This window comes from Delphinapterus leucas, chromosome 7 (genome assembly GCF_059928025.1).
Source record: "Delphinapterus leucas isolate spDelLeu-1000000601 "Yukka" chromosome 7, BTC_Dleu_Yukka2, whole genome shotgun sequence".
Lineage (NCBI taxonomy): Eukaryota > Metazoa > Chordata > Mammalia > Artiodactyla > Monodontidae > Delphinapterus > Delphinapterus leucas.
This window is the reverse complement of record NC_143135.1, coordinates 26,394,688-26,416,112: the sequence shown is the minus strand read 5'-3', so window position 1 is coordinate 26,416,112 and position 21,425 is coordinate 26,394,688. Positions and strand designations below refer to the sequence as shown.

At 44.9% G+C, this 21,425-nt stretch overlaps 2 protein-coding genes across 2 annotated transcripts in view; one reads left to right on the top strand and one right to left on the bottom strand.

Annotated features, from left to right (window-relative positions):
- Positions 1 to 853, top strand: part of ELP4 (elongator acetyltransferase complex subunit 4) — a 244,242-nt gene extending 243,389 nt beyond the window's left edge. Inside the window, exon 10 of the mRNA XM_022583706.3 lies at positions 8 to 853. Within this exon, the coding sequence (XP_022439414.2) occupies positions 8 to 139 (132 nt within the window). The 3' untranslated portion in view covers positions 140 to 853. The remainder of the gene's footprint in view (positions 1 to 7) is intronic.
- Positions 854 to 5,814: 4,961 nt separating this feature from the next.
- PAX6 (paired box 6) lies at positions 5,815 to 21,132 on the bottom strand. Its single transcript, XM_022583694.3, has 11 exons — positions 20,952 to 21,132; positions 19,702 to 19,832; positions 18,867 to 18,908; positions 18,557 to 18,772; positions 17,644 to 17,809; positions 11,620 to 11,778; positions 11,064 to 11,146; positions 10,581 to 10,731; positions 10,369 to 10,484; positions 7,588 to 7,738; positions 5,815 to 6,896 (listed from the first exon to the last, which is right to left on the bottom strand). Exons 1-11 carry the CDS (start codon positions 21,130 to 21,132, stop codon positions 6,811 to 6,813), a joined length of 1,482 nt encoding a protein of 493 aa, XP_022439402.1. The 3' UTR covers positions 5,815 to 6,810.
- Between the last annotated feature and the right edge of the window lie 293 nt (positions 21,133 to 21,425).

Below are 21,425 nucleotides of genomic sequence, written 5' to 3'. Positions count from 1 at the left end.
GCCATAGCGACTGCATTTGCCTCCAGACTTGTCAGACACAGTGAGCCGCTCGAGCAAACAGGATCTGGCGGAATCCACCAAGCTGCTGGGCCCAGGCTGTGGCATGACGGCCCGAGGCAAGAAGCACCTGGACTTCTAGTGATTCCTCCTTAGTGGTTGATGGAGAATTATATGACACTCTAATTATGATTGCTAATAGCTTATGTAAATATTTTTCTTAACGATTTGACCTCCAATCCTTGAAAAACAGTTAGGATTGCAAAATAAGGCCACCGTTCTTCGTTATTTTAACCAACTTTCTATACAGAAATAGTACAGCAGAAATACTTTCACTTTAAATTTTGTTTTATGCTATATCTAGAGAAAATAGATAATTTTTTTTTTTTTTTTTTGCGGTACGTGGGCCTCTCACTGCTGTGGCCTCTCCCGTTGCGGAGCACAGGCTCCGGCCGCGCAGGCTCAGCAGCCATGGATCACGGGCCCAGCTGCTCCGCGGCATGTGGGATCTTCCCGGACCAGGGCACGAACCCGTGTCCCCTGCATCGGCAGGCGGACTCTCAACCACTGCACCACCAGGGAAGCCCCAATAATTTTATTTTTAAATAAAAACAAATCAAGATGCCTTACAGTGGTCATTAGTGTATGTGTGTTTAAGGCACTCAGGTCATGGTAAAGTGCATGTTACAGCGGGTAGCATATAAAACATTATGAAATTCAAAATTATATATGAAAAACGTATTTTCTCTTCATTTCTGAAAGACACCTCCCACCAAAAATGCTAAGGTTTTTTTTAAGAAATGAAAAAATTTGTTTGCTAATATATGAAGACTAAAATAAAATGAATTTGCATTTATGCATTCTGTTATGAAATTGATGAAGACAAGATAGTATTTTGGGATTAAGACTCCATTAAAAATAATTAGTCTGCCATAGTAGTTAATAAATATAAAGAACTTGAGTGATAGAAAACTTAGACAAAGAAGTAGATGGTCTCTGTTTAAACAATTAAAGTCCGCACTGTGAAATTATGTCAATAGACATAATTCAGGATTGAAATTCAAACCGACAGCTAGATTCGTGCTAGGATACTGGGGAAAAACATATATTGAAGCTTGGTGAGAGATTTTTACAAAACATCGGTCTGAGACAAAGTATAAAAAAGCTAACTCAGATTTCCATTGCATCAGGTAAAACCCTTTGTTAATTATGAACATTGGTAGGTGTGTACATTTATAACAATATAAACATGGCTTTGTGGATATATTGAACTCATTTTCATACGAAATACTAGTTTTTTGAATCACAGTTCCATATTCTCAAAGCTTTTGACAAATAGTAGACAAAAAGTAAAAGTTAGAAAAGTAACTTGCATATTTAAATAAAGAGTCTCAGTTTTTTTAAAAAGCTGTTTAACATCTGTTAGGAGTAACTGAATTTTCAAGATACATTTCCAAATATATTAGCCTATTTGAAGCAGTTATATCTAGCATTTTTGAGCAGTTTGCTTTTAATATACCACAAATTATACTTTATTTGTTCTTGACAACATTGCGGAAAACAAAGCCTAGGTTTTTAAAACTGTCTAACCGATATGATGAATGTCAGTCACTTAAAAAAAACCCACTGTAGCATAAACACATACTGTATACAGCTTTTATTCAGAATTAGAATAATTGAATCAATGACAGGATGTCAACTCTCTCCATCATATCCTGTCACTACCAGTTTATTTTTTGTGATCAAAATCAAAAAGACAACTATTTTGTCACCTGCTATTTCATTAGTACTAAAAATCAGGTTTCTTCTTCTATTTTTTTAGAATGTCTGGTTTAGTTTTTTCACTTCTTTTAATTCAAAAGACACAAATTCTTCCCCATTTTCTTTTCAAAATAAAGTTTAAGAATTGATCTGTCAGTTAAAATTAAAGGGCTTTCATATTAAGCAAAGGTGCTTTTAAAATGTAAAGCAACTTCAAAAAATCAGTTTAGTCCATAGATAATAAATAATATGCAAATACTCCACAAAAGCTTTGCTATGTCCTTTGAAAGCATTATGAACAAGCTGAATTAGCTCAAGTGAATATTTTAGTTGGGTTATTATTTAATAAGGCTAACCTTTTTCTCACCGTGTTGTGATTCGTTTTATACAAACACACAACGGAACAATTACATAGCATTTGACACTGAAAAGGAAATGTGAGGTCATCGGATATGAAAATTGCTTGTCAAAAATACTTAGTAGGTCATCGATTTACTACCCTAGCTACCATGTCTATAAGATTAACAGCGAATTACTATTTAGTATATGCTTTGCAAATAAATACTATAAAAATTGAATGTGCATATTTGAACCCTTATTTTAAATACAAAAGAAACTTTTAAAACTCAGTGAAGTGCATTTTGAACAATAAGAGTACCTGGGCTTTCCAAAAATCAGATTCAAGTACTTTGTTGGTCTGATTCACTAGGCAAGCTTTGTAAAAAAACAAGCTACTGGAGAGGGATGTATATTTTTGTTTTGCACTGATAAAAACCCACTCTAAAAATGTGTTTTCTTTCCTTCTGGAAACATCAATTGTCCATATGCTAATAACTTACTACATAAAAATACTGGTCCTCAATAATGCTACTGTAGGTATACAGACCATTTTGGTATATTATGAAATATACACTCTATTGACAGATTTCTTTTTCAATTATCAGCTTGTCTCAAAGATTTTAAGTAACAATGCCAAACAGTGTTTGAAACGTCCTCATATCTTTTAAATATTTCTAAAACTTCTAAACCCTCTATGGTATTCATTTCTTACGCTAGATTTGCCTTTCTTTAACATGAGGTAAATATTTTGACTGCGAGTCTGCTCAGGTGCTGGGGTTCTAAGACCTTCCGAATTTCTCTATAGTAGCCACCAATTTCCACCTCTCTCTTCCATTTATTCTTTATCTATCTCCACCTCCAGGACCTGCAAATACTAACACTAGACAAAATAAAACTACTTCAAGAGGAAGCAACACTGCAATCAATTCCCTATCTTTTAAAGAATCAACACACGGATGCGCATACAAAGCAAAAGTAGGGGGAGAGCCCTATTCATTTGTTTAAGCCCATTATGAATGTCATTTCTAAAGCATCATGTTAATGCTTTCCAAAGATAGTCACCATCAACACCACCAAATTTAAGCAATTCTAACCCTAAGTATTTACACTTTGAACTTCAAAACTGAGCAGTGAAGTCATTCAGAACCGAGGCAAAAAAAAAAAAACTTTTTTTTATCAATAATAAAAAACAGATGAGGTTTATTCTTGAGGAACAGAAAAGGGAAGAATTTGTGTTTGGCCTTGGTGAGCCAAGCGTTATACATAGAAGAAAACCCTTTAAAAAAAAAAAAAAAAATCTCATTAACATTAAAGCCCAGAGCAAAAAGAAGAATATGGACAGCATTCTAAGATGACAAACATTCACCAAACAAAGCTGAATCTTAGAATAATACTGTATGAATGACTCCTAGGAAGCCTAGTTATGATTTTTTTTTTTAAGGAGGAAGAAATGATTATGTGAGCCATGTCAAGAAGCAGCTGCCTCCCATTCAAGAGGAGGCACAGCTTTGGGGCGGGGAGGAGGGACATTCCGGGAATTCATTATAGTAAAACGCATTTGTTTACTTGGAGTAATTTGAATGTTTCTTACTCAACCTTCAGCTCGAATTCTGTTCACCTGGTCTCCCTAAGTCAGTCAAGTTTGGAGAAAAATCATAGGCTGTAAGTCTCACGATTCTACCAAGGACATCACAAATAGATGGCCACCATCCTGGAAGATGGCGTCAAAGCATCCCTGAAGAGTTCCCATTCATAAATATATAAATATACCTATCAATAAATAAACAAGAATTAGTTCAAGAATGAGTAGAAGGCCACCTCGGGGCAGTGCTTCCACACAGTATCTGCCGTGCTGTCCCCAAGGGCATGCCTGGAGCTCCGTTCAGAAGGACAGCTCGTCTCCCTAGGGTGAGGGCACTGAGGGCACGAGGCAGAAGGCAAGGCAGCTGACCCATCCTGCTGGATCAGAGGGCATCTGCAGCTGAGTGGCCGCTTCAGACTAAACCAGGGTGCTGAGCCACCGCGCCCTGGCAAGCCTGAGCCTCAGAGGACACGTGTACGTGCCTAAGTGCACACAGGCAGCTCTCCTCTGCGGCCACAGCACTCCCCTCCTCCCGGCCTCAGCTCCTGCACCCAAATGCCACACCCGGTGCTCCAAAGTCTCTGCTCTCTGCACAACAGAGCCGTGGGCCAGGACCGGCTGCCTGACGCCGGCCCAAATCAGAGTCACTTGGAAACCGTCCCTTCTTGCAGGGAAGAAGTGAGCCAGCCAGCGGCTGTCACACACACTCACACATAGCCTTCCTCTGACAGTTCCCTGGGCACATGTCCCTCAAGGAATGTAGGCTGCAAAACGTTAGGAGGTAGAAATATCTGCACGGGCGACTCTACCAATAGTGCGTACGTGCGCACACTGCCGCAGAAGTGTGCACGTGTGCAGCGCAGGCTCACAGTCAAACTACATGCACACGTATAAAAACTGCAGTCAGCATGTCTCAGTGTGCAGGCAACTCTGGTGGAATATTAATATACAGCATGCCAGACAATTATCTGTTCACAAGTAATTCTTTAACTAGAAAATAGTAGATGTTAAACTAGAAGGTTATTTTTTTAAGCCTCCAATTAATTTCTCTATTTCTGATCATTTGCCTTTGGGGATTTAAAACAAAACAAAAAAGGAGCATTGTACAATTCAGCGGAAGTGTGTCTTTGTCCCCAGAGGGTTTTGCCTGTGCAGGCGTTTAATCTAGGTCGCCAGCCCCCCAGCCCCCCAGCCTTTGACTGAAGCTTGCAGAAGAAACTTATCCATATTGACTTATATGTTACACAGAACAGACAGAAATAAAAGTCTCAGACAGGCCTTTCTCACCCAACAAAGGCTTATTTTTTTCCATCCTTTGCTTGGGCTCAAGCACTCCTGCCCTGCGTGCCGCCACTTTAAACATGATCAGATCTGTGCTTCATTGCAAATAACAACTGACCAACAATGGGCCCTGCTTCATAGATTTGGGAATGTTTGGCTTAAGCTGCCAATGACTGAAGGCCTTTAACTCCCACCGGCCAGTCACAGTCCGCTTTGTTGTTGTCTGTTGATGTGTCTGTGCTCATTATTCCTTGACATGCAACATCCCCCCTCCAGCCTCCACCCATCCACAGCCGCACAGAAAGAGAGATTCAAATGGGAACAGCTGTAGTGGTTCAATGGGAAGTGATGCCCCTTGTGCAAAGGGGAGGGAGACAGAAAAGGGAGAGGGCCTATTTGAGAAAGGCAACAGCCTTCAGGGAGTCTTGTATAAGAAACCTACTTTTGAATATAGTTCAGTGAAATCGCTGTTGAGATGCTAACAATGGAAATCTGCCCAGATTGAAAATGCCAGCCCTAATTCAAAAGACAATTCCTAGTTAATAGGTTGTTGCATTTTTAAATTATTTCTCGACTTTGAGCTTTTGAATTAAACAGCTAACTGGGAAATGCTACCATTTTGTATATGTACTCTGGGTATAAATGGGCACAGGTCTACACACAGCTTTAAGTGGAATTTCTTTCTAACACATTTGCGATTTATGACACCTATAAGAATTATTTCTTTAAGGATCATTGGGATTTAAAATAGAGTATGTACGAAAGCAGCCATTCGTTTAGAATGTTAATCTAACAAGGAAACAAAATTTGTAACACCACACTATAAGGTTAAAAAGAAAATAGTATAATAAAGGAAATACAAAGGCTTTGGCATGGTTTTTACAATCAACAATGGTTAATTTTGATATGTAGTTGTGAACAACTTCAAAACACTTAAGTTTAAAACTCTTGCAAGCACTTTTAATTGATTAGGAATGAATTCTAGATGCACAAAATGATTGGACTGTGAACAGTAATACAACTATATCTAAGAACAATTAACTTTTGCTGGCCAAAGAAGAAACTTATGATTGCATGAAAATGTGTATAAAACATCTATAGAGTATTCTTGTCAAATATAAATGAAATTAACTTTATTATAGAAATCATTCTGAGGATTTCTAGGGAAGACAAATACTTACATTTTGACATAAAACAAATTGGATTATATCGAAGACACACTCTACCTTTTAGCTATCAACTTCTTTCTTCCTTGAATTTATATCTTACCCTTTTTTTGCACATAAACTTCATCTGTTAACAACCTTTGGAAAACCAACAGATATTTCTTACATAAATCTAGTGCATGTTGTTCCAGGTTTAAGTATATGCAAAGGAATGATACAAACGTGGAACATCAGTCCATAAACTATGAACAGATGGGTAGAAGTATTCGATATATCTTGATAAAACTCAAATTCGTGGCGAAGCTTGTTGATCATGATTTCCTTTTTTTTTAAAACAACTTCATGACCAACAGAGATCAAACATCCATCCAGTCTACGTTGTTCTTTTTTTCATTATAACATACAAATGCCCATTTACAAATAATACACCAAAATGAATAAAAGTTTGGATACCAAAATGAAGATTTGTTCCAACTGATATCGTGCCTTCTGTATACAAAGGTCCTTGTTTCAAGTCCATTCCCCAGTGGTTCAACACAGGACACAATTGCAGTACTGAAGTGCTTCTAACAGCCATTTTTCTTTCCTTCCTGAACGTCCAACTGCTGTGTCCACATAGTCATTGACTGAATTAACACAATATATCCTTTCCTTTTGTTTGTTTGTTTTTTGATTGTTTGTTTTTTACTGTAATCTTGGCCAGTATTGAGACATATCAGGTTCACTTCCAGGAACTTGAACTGGAACTGACACACCAGGGGAAATGAGTCCTAGAAGTGGGTGAAAGAAATAGCCATGTAGATATTCCCTTCAAGAGACAGGCATGGAGTACGAATTTATAGGTTAAAAAAATCTCTACTACTTTCTAACATTTAACTGAATCTAAAAAAGAAAAAACTTTTCAAGTCCTATAAACAAAAGTAGCACCTTCAGAAACCAGAAAGCATGTTTACACACATCTACTGAATCCCAAAGGCCCCCACGCTCCCCCCACCAAAAAAACAACTCCATTTGTTTGTATGTTTGGAACTTTAGCAACAAAACCATCCTGGAAAACCAGAGTGGTACTTCTTCAGTTGCAATGAAAGGCATAGAGGAACTAGGAGGGAAGTGAGAAGTCTTCCAATAAACTCAGGAGGCCTTCACTGTTAAACTTTGGCTAATATAATTTCTCCTCGGAAAAGCTACGTTTTCAGGCCTTGTCTTCATATACAGCTTCTGCAATCAAATTCAGGAAAAACAACTTCTTTTTTTGTCAGTATGGCATCAAGTTACTAACTAGCTTGACTGAATTCCCCTTTTAATCAGTCTTCCCCAAGGAAGCGAGCAACAGAGAGTTAAATACACCATCACACAAGGCCAGGAGGTTCTTTTTAGGTAAACTTTGAGTGAAGAGAGATCACCTGGCAAAAGAAGCTGCAAAGGCCACCTCTGTGCAGCCTGCGGAGAGCAGCGGCTCACCTGTGGAAGTGGTGCCCGAGGTGCCCATTGGCTGACTGTTCATGTGTGTCTGCATATGTGGGGGGGTGTAGGTGTCATAACTCCGCCCGTTCACCGAAGGGCTGGTGGGCAGCATGCAGGAGTACGCAGAGGTCTGGCTGGGAACTGGGGGCTGGGAGGAGAAAGGCAAACCTGTGGTTAGTGAGAGACACTTTGCATAGCCACACCCCCAGCTCCCTCCCCGCCCCCCCAGGAACTCTGCCAACAAGTCTGATCCTTAGATACCCGCAAGTAAAGCGCCTGAATTCCACGTGGTAACACTAAGATCGGGCTTCCAACCAGTCCTTCCGTTGTCCACAGCTGGAGCAAAGTTGCCTACACACCAAACTTTCTGAAGTACCAAAAATTCAGACCATTCATTGTCCAGCTAGACGGTTGGCACTATCCATAACATTAATAGGATTTTGGTCCATTTTCATCTTGGACCTCCGCTGGCACCTTTAGACAAACTATAACAGGAGGACTTCCATAAAGACACACCCCCTCTCTTGCAAATTCAATCCATCTGGGAATCCAGCGACCCCTCCACGCCTCAAACCCTGTATCTCCAGCTGTGAGGCAGAGGGCAGTGGCAGGAGCTCTCTGTAAAGTTTAGTTTAGGGACCTTGAAAGCCTTTCATGGTTGGACTTACAGATTTAAAGATTCTTGAAGAGGCAGATCAGTGATGATCTCAGGTTAAAGTAATCAGAAGTGTCAGTAAATACCTAGCCCCATCCGGAGAATTAGCTGTGACTTTCTTACAGACACCAAAACTGAGATTAGGTTTTATCCACAAAATTGTGCTGCTACCCTCGAAGTGTTTAGAATCATGGTACTGAAAAGATAAACCTTTATCTTGACTAAATAAATACACAAGGCTGAGACAAAACACCTCATGAGCTCTCATGGGGCTATGCTGGGGCAGCAGGCTTGAGATGAATTAATAGTAGCATACTGTCAGGAACAGAGGAGATGATAGTACTGCTCTGATCTGCAAACTATAGAAATGTTTAACATTCCAAGATCCACATCCTCAGAGAGGTTGATACATTAGAGAAGGTTCGGAGGAGGACACCCACCCTTTGTAAAATGGTTGAAGGTTTTGGTCAACAGGATAAACTGATGGACAGACAGGCCAGCCCTCACCCGCCTCCAAAATTCAAAGAGTAATTTTCTCTGAATGGTAGAATTGTTGATATTTTAATTTTATTTATGCTTTATGAATATATATATATATATGGTTTGAATTATAAGTTGTATAATTTTTAAAATCAGCATTTGAAATAAATTGACCCACACCAGTCTGAGTGGAAACAACTCTAACAGAATAGCAGCATCTATTTCATTGTTTCTAAATGTTTTCTCATATACACATTTTTTTATCTTCATAGAAACCTAGATGTTGCTACAATTTACAAAACTGAACAAGACTCTGTGGCCTTATTAGAGTCTGAGGATGACTGCTAACATCTAACATCGGGTTCAAAGAGGCAAGCAGCCCTTCAGGGCCTGCCAGAATTTCAGCTTGCATTTGCTTTTAATTCCCAAAATGACTTCCTCCAGGCAACTCTCACTTCTAGAAAATTCCAAAGCAGTCGTAGCAACCACAACTAATGGGCTGTTAATCCCTTAATTTACATTAATTGCTCTACGGCCAATAATATCAAGATGCAATAAAAATAGACGTGTGAATAATTCCTCTGAAGTTGCTTACCTAGCTGCTGCTGTGTTAGTCTAAAGACTGGGAAACACTTATTTTGGTGTGATTTGGGTTAGAAATCCAGCAGATGTTCAGTGGAGAATAAATGATGTGTGCAACCCCAAATTTGTTTCCATCAGGGGCTCATGCTCACACTATCGGCATCTCTAATTGCTGCACAAATAGGACAGGAGTCCTGGGGAAGTCACTGCAGAAGGCCCACCAGAAGACCAATTATTTTTCCCCATCAAGAATCCCTCTAGTTCCAAAGTTCTAGTACACCCCACCTGCCTTAGACAACTTCTATCATAAAGGGTTAACCTAGTACAGGGCCCAGCACACGTAGGGGCTGATAAATATTTGGGACAGAATTGAGAGTAGGAGCAGGTTGTTATACCAAGTGAATAGCATCAGCCTTTCCAGGCAGCTGGGAATGCCACCACCCCATCACATCATTCACACAAAGACACACTAAATTTCTAGCAGATGCCTTCTATTCCTTTTTTTATTCTAAGATACAGAAAGAAAACTAGCTTTCCTCTATGTTAGGTGTATCGCACTATGCAAATATGAATCCCAATTCTGGTCCTTTTTTCGTCCTCACTAGTTTATCAGAAACATCGTAAATAACAACCACAGGGCACATAAAGACTATACACTTATTAATATGAACACATGAATATGAACACCCAAGTGTTATATATACTAACCTCTTATTATCTAATAATTTGCCAGCATTATTTTCATTTTCTGGTACAAGTTTCTGGTCCCCAAAACATGCCCCATTCTCACCCAACATTATCAAACCAACATTCCCTATGAGCAAAAATTAACTTGACGGCACATCAGGTTTTTATTTTATTAAAGGCATGAATCAATTAATCAATCAGCTAAAAGACTCGATTGACTGTTTTCATCTCAGACTTGACTGATCAAGCCAATCACTATATTGAGAAAGGCTCCCAAGGGTACACATAGGGCCAGTGAGGTCTGCAGGCCCCAACCCATTCCTCACTTCTTCTCCCAGGGACCCGTTAAGCAGGCAGCCGCCAGCCTCACTTACTTGCATAGGCAGGTTATTTGCCATGGTGAAGCTGGGCATGGGCGGCAAAGCACTGTATGTGTTTGTGAGGGCTGTGTCTGTTCGGCCCAACATGGAGCCAGACGTGAAGGAGGAAACTGCAGGGAGAGGACACAACAGACAGTCACTGTGAGAGTCAGAGCCAAGGGCAAACAGGTTGAAACACATTTGTTAGTACTAATATTTCAAATTACCAGGCGTGGTGGGTTGTGGGATTGGTTGGTAGACACTGGTGCTGAAACTACTGCTGATCGGAATATGACTAGGTGTGTTGCTGGCCTGTCTTCTCTGATTCCTCAGCTTTTCTTCTCTTCTCCATTTGGCTCTTCGATTAGAAAACCAGACCTGGAAATCAGATGGAACAGGTTAGCCCTGAGCCTGCTCCCAGCTCCACCCCATCCCAGACACGTCCACTGTCCTCCTCCCCCAGCCCCGAGAGGTGTCCACTGTCCCCCTCCCCCAGCCCCGAGAGGCATCCACTGTCCCCCTCTCCACAGCCCCGAGAGGCGTCCACTGTCCTCCTCCCCCCAGCCCCGAGAGCCGAGTGGCGCAAAGCATTTAGCAAACTGAATCTGTTACTGTTTATACAAACAAATGGTGTTCCTTAGACGCACCTGTGTCTCTAGAAAAGGCAAATGGTATGAATCACAAAACATGAACACACGGTCCCTGGGTACCTGTATTCTCGCTTCAGGTAGATCTATTTTGGCCGCTAGTCTTTCTCGGGCAAACACATCTGGATAATGGGTTCTCTCAAACTCTGAAAGAGTAAGTTGCATTTTTCTGTGTTGTGCCAGAACTATACAAAATGTGTCAACCAAACCCTGGATCAATCTGGTTTCCACCTCCCGACTTCTATCACCTCCAACCAATTCCCTTTAAAATGCTACTACTATTAGATTGATTGTACTTGGAAGAGCTATCCCATCAGAACCAAGTTCTATTCTCTTTGAAATGACATTCATTCTTCTGTGGCCTGAATTAGCCAAATCATCATTGTTTCTTCATGAGAAGTCAGACTTTTCATCTGTGAATCACTGGTACATGAAAAGAAGAAAGAAAATACACACACACACTGAAAAGATGCCCAGGAAAAGAAAAAAAAAGGACAGAAAGAAAAAAGAAACCTTTTCAGGCCTCTGTGCAAGCGCCTTGGCTAAATTTAGCTCTTTGTACTGAAGATGTGGCATTTACTTTGATTTACTGCTTCTCTACTTTGAAAAACTCCATCACCTTTCTCCAGGGCCTCAATTTGCTCTTGGGTAAAGGATGTTCTATTTCTTTGCAGCTTCCGCTTCAGCTGAAGTCGCATTTGGGCCTCATCTGAATCTTCTCCATTGGAACTGATGGAGTTGGTATTCTCTCCCCCTCCTTCCTGTTGCTGGCATCCATCTGGAACAAAAAGAATAGGACAGTAAGAGAAATTTGGAATAACCTGCAGTCTCCAAAAGGGGCGTCCTACAGCCATAAACTCCAAAAGCAGTCTCATCTGAAAGTCTCACCAAAACGTTCCCAAGGTAACCGTCAGCCTTCTTTTAATAAAAGACATTAGTGACATATGTTACCTGACCACCATTTTCTTTCTGTTTTTATCAAGATGAGACTGCACAATTTAGATACTTTGGGAATGGCATTTCTTTGAATGACAAAACAAGCGCTAAAGTTTCCAATTAAAACGATCTTTTATAACTAACCTTGACCCTCCAAATGCCTCGCCCAGTTCCCTTTCCTTAGAGAATTTATTTACCTATGGCTGTGTTGGGAAACTAGAAGAGTGATGTTCAAGATTTCAGCTGATCTATAATCAGTAATTCCTATCTAATCAATTAGATGTTGATAGGTTTGTAGAAAATGCTATTAAGAAACCAAACCAAGCTTGTAATCTTTAAAAAAATATTTATCTAGTTTTTATTTGAATTCTGCACAGTCAATTTCATTTTAAAGGTTGTGAATTTAGAAGTGCTTGCATTGTTCTGCAGTTTTATTCAACTATTGTATGAGTGCGCTTTGCCTTGACACCTATTACGAGCACAGCTGTAATTATATCATCACCAAGAACAGGCTATAATTGCTGAAAATGGAATTTTATATTTAGATAAAAGGACTGTCCATTCTTTGTAATGTGTTGCACCAGAGAAAAGTAAGATTTCTTTTAAATTTTTAACGTGTAATTTTAAAAAAGAAATAGTAGCGAGTTCACTAGCTGAACATGATTTGCTGCAGCTGAATCCTTGGCATATCATTTAAGTGGTACATTTTTAATTAGGGCATTTCCACCACTTTTAATGTAATTTCTATCATTAAACAGGGGAAAGTTTTATTTTCCTTCGCTGCTTGGAGGGCAAGATGTGCACGTAGGCTAGCTGTCTCCTCGTGCGCCTTGCTGGAGAAGCCACGGCCTGGCAAGGGAAGGACTCAGCTTTGGCTGGGCCTCTAGGGCCACTGCCTGCTGGCTGGGTCCTTGGTCTTGGGTCCTGAGGCCCCCAAGGGATACCACAGGGGCTGGGCCCCCCCATCCTAGAAACTTGGCCCGTGGGGGAGGGGCCTCTAGGGGCGCCTTGGTGGGAATAGACTTGGCCAGGAATATCATTTATAACCAGGAGACAATAGGCAGTGCCTTCAAAGAGTTCAGGGAATTGTGACAGGATCTAGTGGGATCTTTTCAGGAACTTTGAAATGTTTTAAAACCCTAACTTTCTCCCCCATTTAAACAGGCGGATTCATCAGTACTGGCCACCATATGGGCCCTTGGAGACCTATTGAGATGACCACCAACACTTGAATAGCGAGGGGCTGCTTTTCAGCGCCGCACAATGCCCCGCGAGTAAGGGAAACTATTAAACTCCTGGGGCAGGAGCGTTGGCAAACTTTCGTGGGCAGAATTTTGAGGCCACAATGAGTGCGGACAACAAAAGGATTCTCTTGAGGCGTGCAGCGGGCCACATTGTGTTACAAGAAGCCCAGTCAACAGACTTTTCAGTGAAGTGTGTTAACCCCTCTGCTCTGCTATCATTAATCACTGTCCCAAGAGCAGGCGCCTCCATGCTATTTAGGGCGCTTAGCTGGGGGTTGGAGGGTGGATGGGAGGCCAGGGCAGGGGGTGGAGGGGAGGCAGGGCCGGTGGATGAGGTCCGGGGCACGGGGTGGGGGGGGGGGGAAGTGAGCCGGGGAGGCAGGGAGGATGGAGACCACGGGGGAGGGAGACAGGAGAGGAGGGGGCGGAGGCCTGGTGGAGGGGTTTGGGGGAGTAGGAGAGAGGAGGGGCATGGAAAGGTGGAGGAAGAAAGAGGGCTCCACAGAGACAGAGGCCAGAAAGGTATAAGAAGGACAGAAAAGAGTGCTGAGAGGAAAAAGAGACAAGAGGGTCGAAGGAGACGGGGAGAGAAAAAGGGAGATAAGGGAGAGACTATTAGTAAATGGGCTGTGGCTCTGCTTTGGGTCGTCTTGCGCTACATCAGAAAGCTGGGGGGTCGGGGAGGGCTACTTAGCTGAGGGAGAGCCGCTCACTCACGTGTGCCGGCACCAGTGTCTGTGCTAATTTACTGCCCCGAGTTTCCGGGTGACTTTTCAAAGTGTTTTTCAGGGAATGAAATGAAGAGCCCCTTTTATTTTCGGATTCGGTCAATGAGGAAGACTTTAGAAATAGACTTTTTGGGCCAACTAGAAAGGCCCATCAGTTATTGCTTTGCGAAAGCACAAACAAAAACCTGCGATCATCAGAGGTTTAGGGAAGGGAGCGCTGAGAACACAATCCCATCTCGCGGGGGTGGTCACTCACACCTCTAGGAGGCCCCACCCCAGTCCTTTTTCTGGCACATTCGATCTCGCCAAACAAAGCTACCCTGGTCTGCCTCAGAAGACCCCCGCAGATAGCATTCTCTGCTCCCGTTTGCTTCACTGACGTTTTCCTAATTTTAAAACATGGACATTTGCGCACGCTCTCCCTCTCCCTTTCTTCCTCCCTCCCCCCCGCACACACACTCTCTCTCCCTCTCTCTCTCTCTCTCTCTCAGCAACGGAGGCGCAGCGCTGACTTGAACTGACATTTAAGAGGAGGAAAGTCAACGAGGATGAGGAGAGCTCGATTTTAAACCTCTTTGAGGGGGAAAATAAAAACAGCCGTGGAATTAGAGGCGGTTCAGGAGAAACCCGTGGCTGCAGGATCCCTCCAAGACCCTGAAGAGCGAGCGTGCTCCATTGAAAGTTTGTTTGCTCCTTTAAAAATAGCAACTGCTCGCAGCCAGGCAGTGCCGGAGAGGTCACTCTTAGACTGGGTGCCCCCCTTTTTTTCTTTAGTGGATTTACCTTCCACTCTTAAAGCTTTTAGCAAAATAGAACTGGAAGTTGGATCTCGAATTCCCCACATGATAAACCTAAGTGGCAGACAATTAAGATATCTTCTTTAAAAGGCGCCCCCTCTGAGCGCAAAGAAGGGGCCTTCAATGGGCGCCGTCCACCTTCCAGCCTAATCCGCGAGAAGGCGAGTGAAAGCGCCTCCCATTATCCCAGCCCCAGGACCATCTGACGCTCGGGATAGGATTTGTTTCCTGGAAGAAGGAGAGGAGAAAAAGAAAAAAAAAAGACGCTGGGAAATAAAATCATTCCTTAGTTTCTTAGTGTCTTAATCAGTGATGCGGAAAACAAGCAAGAAAAGATAGCAACCCGGTTGCGGCACCTTTTCAGCTCTGGAGCGCGGATCAAAACATTGTAGCATCTGTTGAAAAAGAGACTGACTAAATCCTATAGAGGGCCTGGGTATTACGGGGCTGGTGGCGGGGGCGGGGGGGGCGGGAGGAGATAAGAAAAAGTGTCTCTGTGATCCCTAAAACCACCAAAGCGCTGGAGAATCGGGGCTGGATAGAGTTGTCTCTTGTTGTCAGCCCAAGTCGGCAAAATTTTATTCACCGCCGCATGGCGTTGATCAGATGGAAACCAGATTTGTCTCCCTCTGAGACCTAACCTCGCCTTATGCTTTCGGAGTAATGGGCTCTTTAAAACCGCAAACCGGCTTCCTGGGCCGGCAAAGGGGGCGAGGGAGGGAGGGGGGCCTTCTTAGCGCCAAGAGAACCGAGGATGCCCAGCACGTCAGCCGCGGCCGCCGGCGCCCGGTGGTCCCCACGCCCGGGACTCTGCGCTCGCCTGGCGCGACCGTCCTCGCCACGCGGTGGGGACCAGGCACTGGCGTGGGTTTTCTGTGGAGTGAAGGGAGGAACTGGCAGTTGGGGAGCCAGAAGGCTCTGGCAACTCGGCGCCTGAAAGTTCAAAGCTCCTGAACTAGCGCCACCTCCCGCCCCAACGGTCACCACCAGGTCCTTGCGGTTAGGCTCTAGCTTCCCGCCCTCACGCTCCCCGCGACGAAAAGCAGCCCCAATCGGGCGCCACCTCTAGTGGGAGCAGAGGGGCGGGCGAAGCTGCTGCTCTCGGCTTCGGTCCGGTCCGGGCTCCGGGAAGGAGGAGGGGGTGTCCTTGTTCCAGGCCCCGGGCAAACGTGAGCCCTCGCGCCCAGGGCTCAGCCCTCCCAGGCCCGGCCACTGTGCCCCATGCCCTTCCCGAGACCTCTCGCACCCGCCGGCCAGACTCGGCGGGGTGGGGTCACCGGGACCGCAGATTGCGGGGGGCCGGGGAAGGCAACGGGAGCGCGTCACTTGGGTGTGCCCGGTGTGCGCACGTGGGAAGCCTACGGTTTCAAGGGTCAGGTGAGGGTGTGGTGGTCACTCCCTCGTCCTCACCAGAAGCCGGAGGGGGCCGGGGCCTGCGGTCAGGGCGGAGGCAGCGCCTCCTCGGGTGCAGCCTCGCACCCCGGGAGGCCGCGGTTCGGCCCGATCCGGCGAGGGAGCGGGCGGGCGGGTCGCCCGGGGGAGCCGGGGCCCTGCGCGTCGGGAGGCCTCGGCCGGCCGAGCGGCCGCGCTGGGAAACACCGAGCCAGCGCTTTGCTCCCTATCTTCCCAGTGTCCGTCCTATATTGTTTACTGCTCTTAAAACTGACATGTCTAATTGGCAATCGGTGCCGAATCGTGTCCAGAGGTCTCTTGTGGAACATTTCTACAGCTGTCTCCTTCAACTAGACGCTTATTCATGTCGCCTTAATGAGAAACAAAACGTTCTCTAATGAGCAATTACAGAGCGACAGGATTGTTCCCATAACAAATTCTTGCGAGTGACAGAAGCATCCTTTGTACCAGATATTTCGCATACTGTTACCGATTTTCCCTTCTCTAGCCCGGCTCGGTGGAGGCGCGGGGCACCTAGAGCGGGTCCGAGAGCGCACGGATGCGAGGGCAGCCCAGTCAGCTTCCCCTCGCCGCCTCCCAGGCCGGGAGCCCCCAGGCTTCGTCGTGCTCCGGGGAGTGAGACGCCACGTCCCATTATCCCGCATATTATCTCCTTGTCACGAGGACAACAAATACCGATTAATCTTCGGAGTAAACTGTTTCCTATTCCTGACCAAGCTACCTCCGGTGTGTGTAGGGGAGGGGGAGAGCCAACAGACCAGACCCCACCCCCATCTGCTCCTCTTCTTTCATTCCTTCTCACAGAGCCAAGGACGGTCCAGATCCTATCTTTCCTCCCAGCCCCAGAGTCGCTCCCGGCACACCAAAGTCCGGTTCACAGTATCCTCACCCCACCCTTCTACGCAGTCGCCACCCACAAAGAGTGAGAACTGGGGGCCCAAAGGGTGGAAGGGGTCAGAGCAGAGAGGGTAGGGTTGTTTAGTTGGGAAAGCCACCACTTCCAATGCCCCATCCTCAACTTGGCCCTGCATCTCAGTGCTCACCCTCTCATACACACCCTACTCCTAGTCACATAATTTGTCAATTACGGCAAGAAGCAAAACGATACAATTATGTTTATCTTGCAGTCTGTCAGTGTGTTAACTTGTCACACTTCTACAGCAAGGGGGCTCTCCGTGCATTTTAATGGCACATTTGAATAGGGCACCACGCAGCTAGCTCATACACACACGCACATACTCCTGCCCATAACACACACTCGAGCGAACATGCACACACACACACACACACACACCAGCCACATTCATACTACCTAACATACACAACCCTCGAATTCCCAGGCCAACCAGATAGTTCAACAAACACCACCTAGATATAGCGCAAGTCGATATGTCCCAAGCCTTTGAAGAGTTTCTCCCCTACATTCTCTAGGCACAAAAGCCCCGGAGAGGGAAAAAGTTGGAGAAGAGGATGGGCAAGGGGCTGCATATATGGAGAATTTGAGGATGGGTGTTTGGGTTTTTACCTTGAGTAGGTTGCCCTGGCACCGATGTCCCCGGATACCAACCCGGGCGGGTGCCCCAGCTTCCGGTCTGCCCGTTCAACATCCTTAGTTTATCATACATGCCGTCTGCACCCATCTGTTGCTTTTCGCTAGCCAGGTTGCGAAGAACTCTGTTTATTGATGACACCTGCAAATCAAATCAAGATCAAACCAAATGGTAGAGTCTCCTGAAGACACAGTTGCCCTAAGTCCCCATCTCAGCACTCCCACCGCTTAAAGAACGACCCTTAATACATTAAAAAAAAAAAAATTCCCAGCCATCCTAGGACAGTGGGTGGATTTGCAGAGACATCGTGGAAAGAATGCCAGCCATCACTTTGGGCATGGAAACTCAGTTGTGTAGAGAGTTGGAAGACTAGGGAGGGGTCCTTCACTGTTGCGCAGTGTCTCTGGTGACCTAACTCACATGGCTGCTTTTTTGTTGTTAAAGACTTCCCCCCCAAAATATTGAGACTTGGCCTAGAGCTTTCTTTCACTTTTATTTGTTTTATATTAGGGCAGAAATGGATGTTTGATGCCTGAAAGAAGGTTCAAACAGGTAGATTTGGCGGAAGCTCAAATCTGGTTTTCATTTGCATTTTCCTTCTAGATTCCAGTGCCTTTCTCCAGGTGCCTCCGCTCTCTACTTTGCCACATGCAAGTGAGGTGCATAACCCCCCACACTTGACTTCCATTTTCCAGAAGGTCAAAAAAAAGGTCAGGGTGCTCCTCTCAAGACCCCCAGGTACAGAGGAGACAAATTGTGGAGCACGGAGGAGAGAAAGAGAGAAAGACACTGGCAGAGAGAGGAGCAGGGGGAGGTCAAGAAAGTGATGGTAAAGAGGGAAGAGTGTGAGCTTAGGGCAGGGAGAGGGAATGTTCTCAGTGAACTTACACTTGGTATGTTATCGTTGGTACAGACCCCCTCGGACAGTAATCTGTCTCGGATTTCCCAAGCAAAGATGGACGGGCACTCCCGCTTATACTGGGCTATTTTGCTTACAACTTCTGGAGTCGCTACTCTTGGTTTACTACCACCGATTGCCCTGGGTCTGATGGAGCCAGTCTCGTAATACCTGCCCAGAATTTTACTCACACATCCGTTGGACACCTGCATAGGGGAAGTGGACAGAAAACCACATTATTAATAATTTCAAGACAAAAATAAAATTGTTTAAGTATGCATTAAACAATGACAAGCTTACGTTTTGATTGTCCAGCACTTGGACTTTTGCATCTGCATGGGTCTATAACACAAAAATATACCTTCAATGGTATGAGAACTTACTGTAGAGAGCTTTTTTCTTAAAATTACATTTGTAGCCCTAAAAACTACAAATAGGATGATACTTTCAAACCGTTTGAACTAAAAAAAAAACTAATTTAAAAGTTTTAAAAACTGTTTTTGTAAATAAATGCTGCTTGAAGATGCATCAAAACGAAGTCAGATTGTTCTGTGCTGACCTTGCTTAAAGTGGTGTTAAGCTGTAATGAGTGAAGGGGAAATATAGACTGAATTTTTAGTTATCTTTCCTTTAAAAATATGCCCAATTGAGTAAATGTGAGTTAGGGAGGGAGGTAAATAGCATTCGTCTTTTAAAATCAATATATATTTTTTTCATAAATACGAAGAAATCACACAAGTATCTCAAACCCTGAGGTAAGCATGGGATGAGGGAGGGGGAATGAGATTATGTGGATTTACATAACTCATTTTATTATAGTTCATAAACTGTTACCTCAATGAATGTTTTTGCCAAATGAAAAAAGAAAGGTTGTGGGTTTTTTTCGGATTCACACCCAATTTTTTTCTTAAGCAGATGAATTGTCTTATGTGACTGACCCAGGTTGGAAGAGATCGGGAAGGATGGTGGAAGGAAAGGGGAAAGCGGAAGGCAGGGGAGTGGGGTGGGGAGTGGAGTGGGGGTGAGGGTAGGTGGGTCCATAATTAGCAGCCTTTACAGTAAGAAATGGAGAGAGGGCGTTGAGAGTGGAGGGCCGCGGGGGGCGCGGCGAGTGGGGCGGCGCCGGGAGGATCACCTGCAGAATTCGGGAAATGTCGCACGGCCGGGCCCCGCTGTGAGCTAGCTCTACGATCTTCTGCCGGGTGGAGTCCGGCAGTGGCCGCCCGTTGACAAAGACACCACCGAGCTGATTCACTCCGCTGTGACCTGAGGAAAGGGAGAGGAGAGCAGAGCAGAGCGGAGAGGAGAGGAGAGGAAGAAGAGTAAAGAGAAAGAGGAGGGAGGAGGTGGAGGAAGAAGAGAAGGAGGAAGAGAAGAAGAGGGAGAAAGAGAAGAAAAGGAAGAAGAAAGAAAAGACAACCACAATGCATCCTCAGCTCCCTGCCAACCCTGGCCAACCTCAGCGATCAGGTCCCTGCTATCGATCAGAAATGACAACAGGACCTCGCAGCCATTCCTGGCATCGGGCAGCCCAGCCCAAACACAGCCGAGCTCCTGCCCACCAGACTGCAGAAGCACCATGCAGACACACACCGACCAGCAAGAGCACACACACCTCACTACCGCCTTCACTCCAGCAGAGCCCCCAGCCCACCGCTGCCCTCCATAAACACCCCAGCCAGTCTCTGAACCCGCAAGGTGCAAATCATCAGCTCAAAAAATATCCTCCCAAAGATCCCCTCTGAGTGTCAAGAAAAACCACGAGTCCTACAGAACCCACACTGAATCTCCAAGGTCTCTGCATTGTTAGAACTGTGATAGCAAATCCTATAGCTCTCCAGTGCTCCCTCAGACACTAGAGTCCAGAAATGTTTGTTGTCACACTCCAAACTCTGGTGAAGGCAACACACAAGCACTGGGATTTAAAAAAAAAAAAAAAAAAAAAAGGAGAAGAAAAGGGGAGGGAGTAGAGAAGAACCAGAAGAGCAAATCCGTGGCTAGGGAATCACAACCTGGGTTTCAGCACCTCCACTGAAGGCTTCCTCAAGCCTCAGAGCCCCAGATCGGCTCCAACCACAAAGTAGGCTGGCTGCTGCAGTGGGGCGGAGATCTGGGAGTCTGTTCGCACCGGCCACAGCTCCGCTGCTAAACTCGGCCCTCCCCACAGCCAAGGACAGATATTAGCAAAAATCAAAAAGTGAAAAGAAAAGGAAAAGACCACACCACAGTGTCCCCCATCCCTCCTTTATCTGGTTATCTCACAACCTCACCCCATTGTCTAATCATAGGGAATAGGGAGTTAGCACCTCTGTAGCCCCTCCCCAGAAACCACAGACACACAAATAAAGCCAATTGCCAATTCCCACTTCCTTAAAAATCTCCAACCTGCAGCCCCGACTCTAGAGAGCAGCCCTTCCAGGAGAAGATGTGGCTCCCCGCTCAGCTCTCCTCTCCTCTCTTCTCCTTGGAGCCTCTGATAAATTGACTCCAGAAAGCTGAGCTTCTTAGCAATAAATAAGCTCCAAATATAGAAGAGGGGGGAAAATATGATGAGCCTCTCTGACATTTGTCTTTAAAATAAAACTAGCTGCACGTCAAGTTTGAGCTTAATTTCTGGAAATAGGCGGAAGTCGCTCCGGATCATGCATGGAAGGCTAATTGAAAAGATCAGTCGGGGCGCTTGTGGCAGCCTTGTCACTTTGTGACAGTGCTCCGCTCCGGGAAATTGCATCGTCACGACAAACGGGACCGTGATAAAACGACCCTTTCCGTCCCTATTTGTAGATCACTCAGACTAGATTGAATTGCACTCGTTTCCCCTTCGAGGGGAGCCGCGTTTTCAGGGTAGCCGAAGGCTTG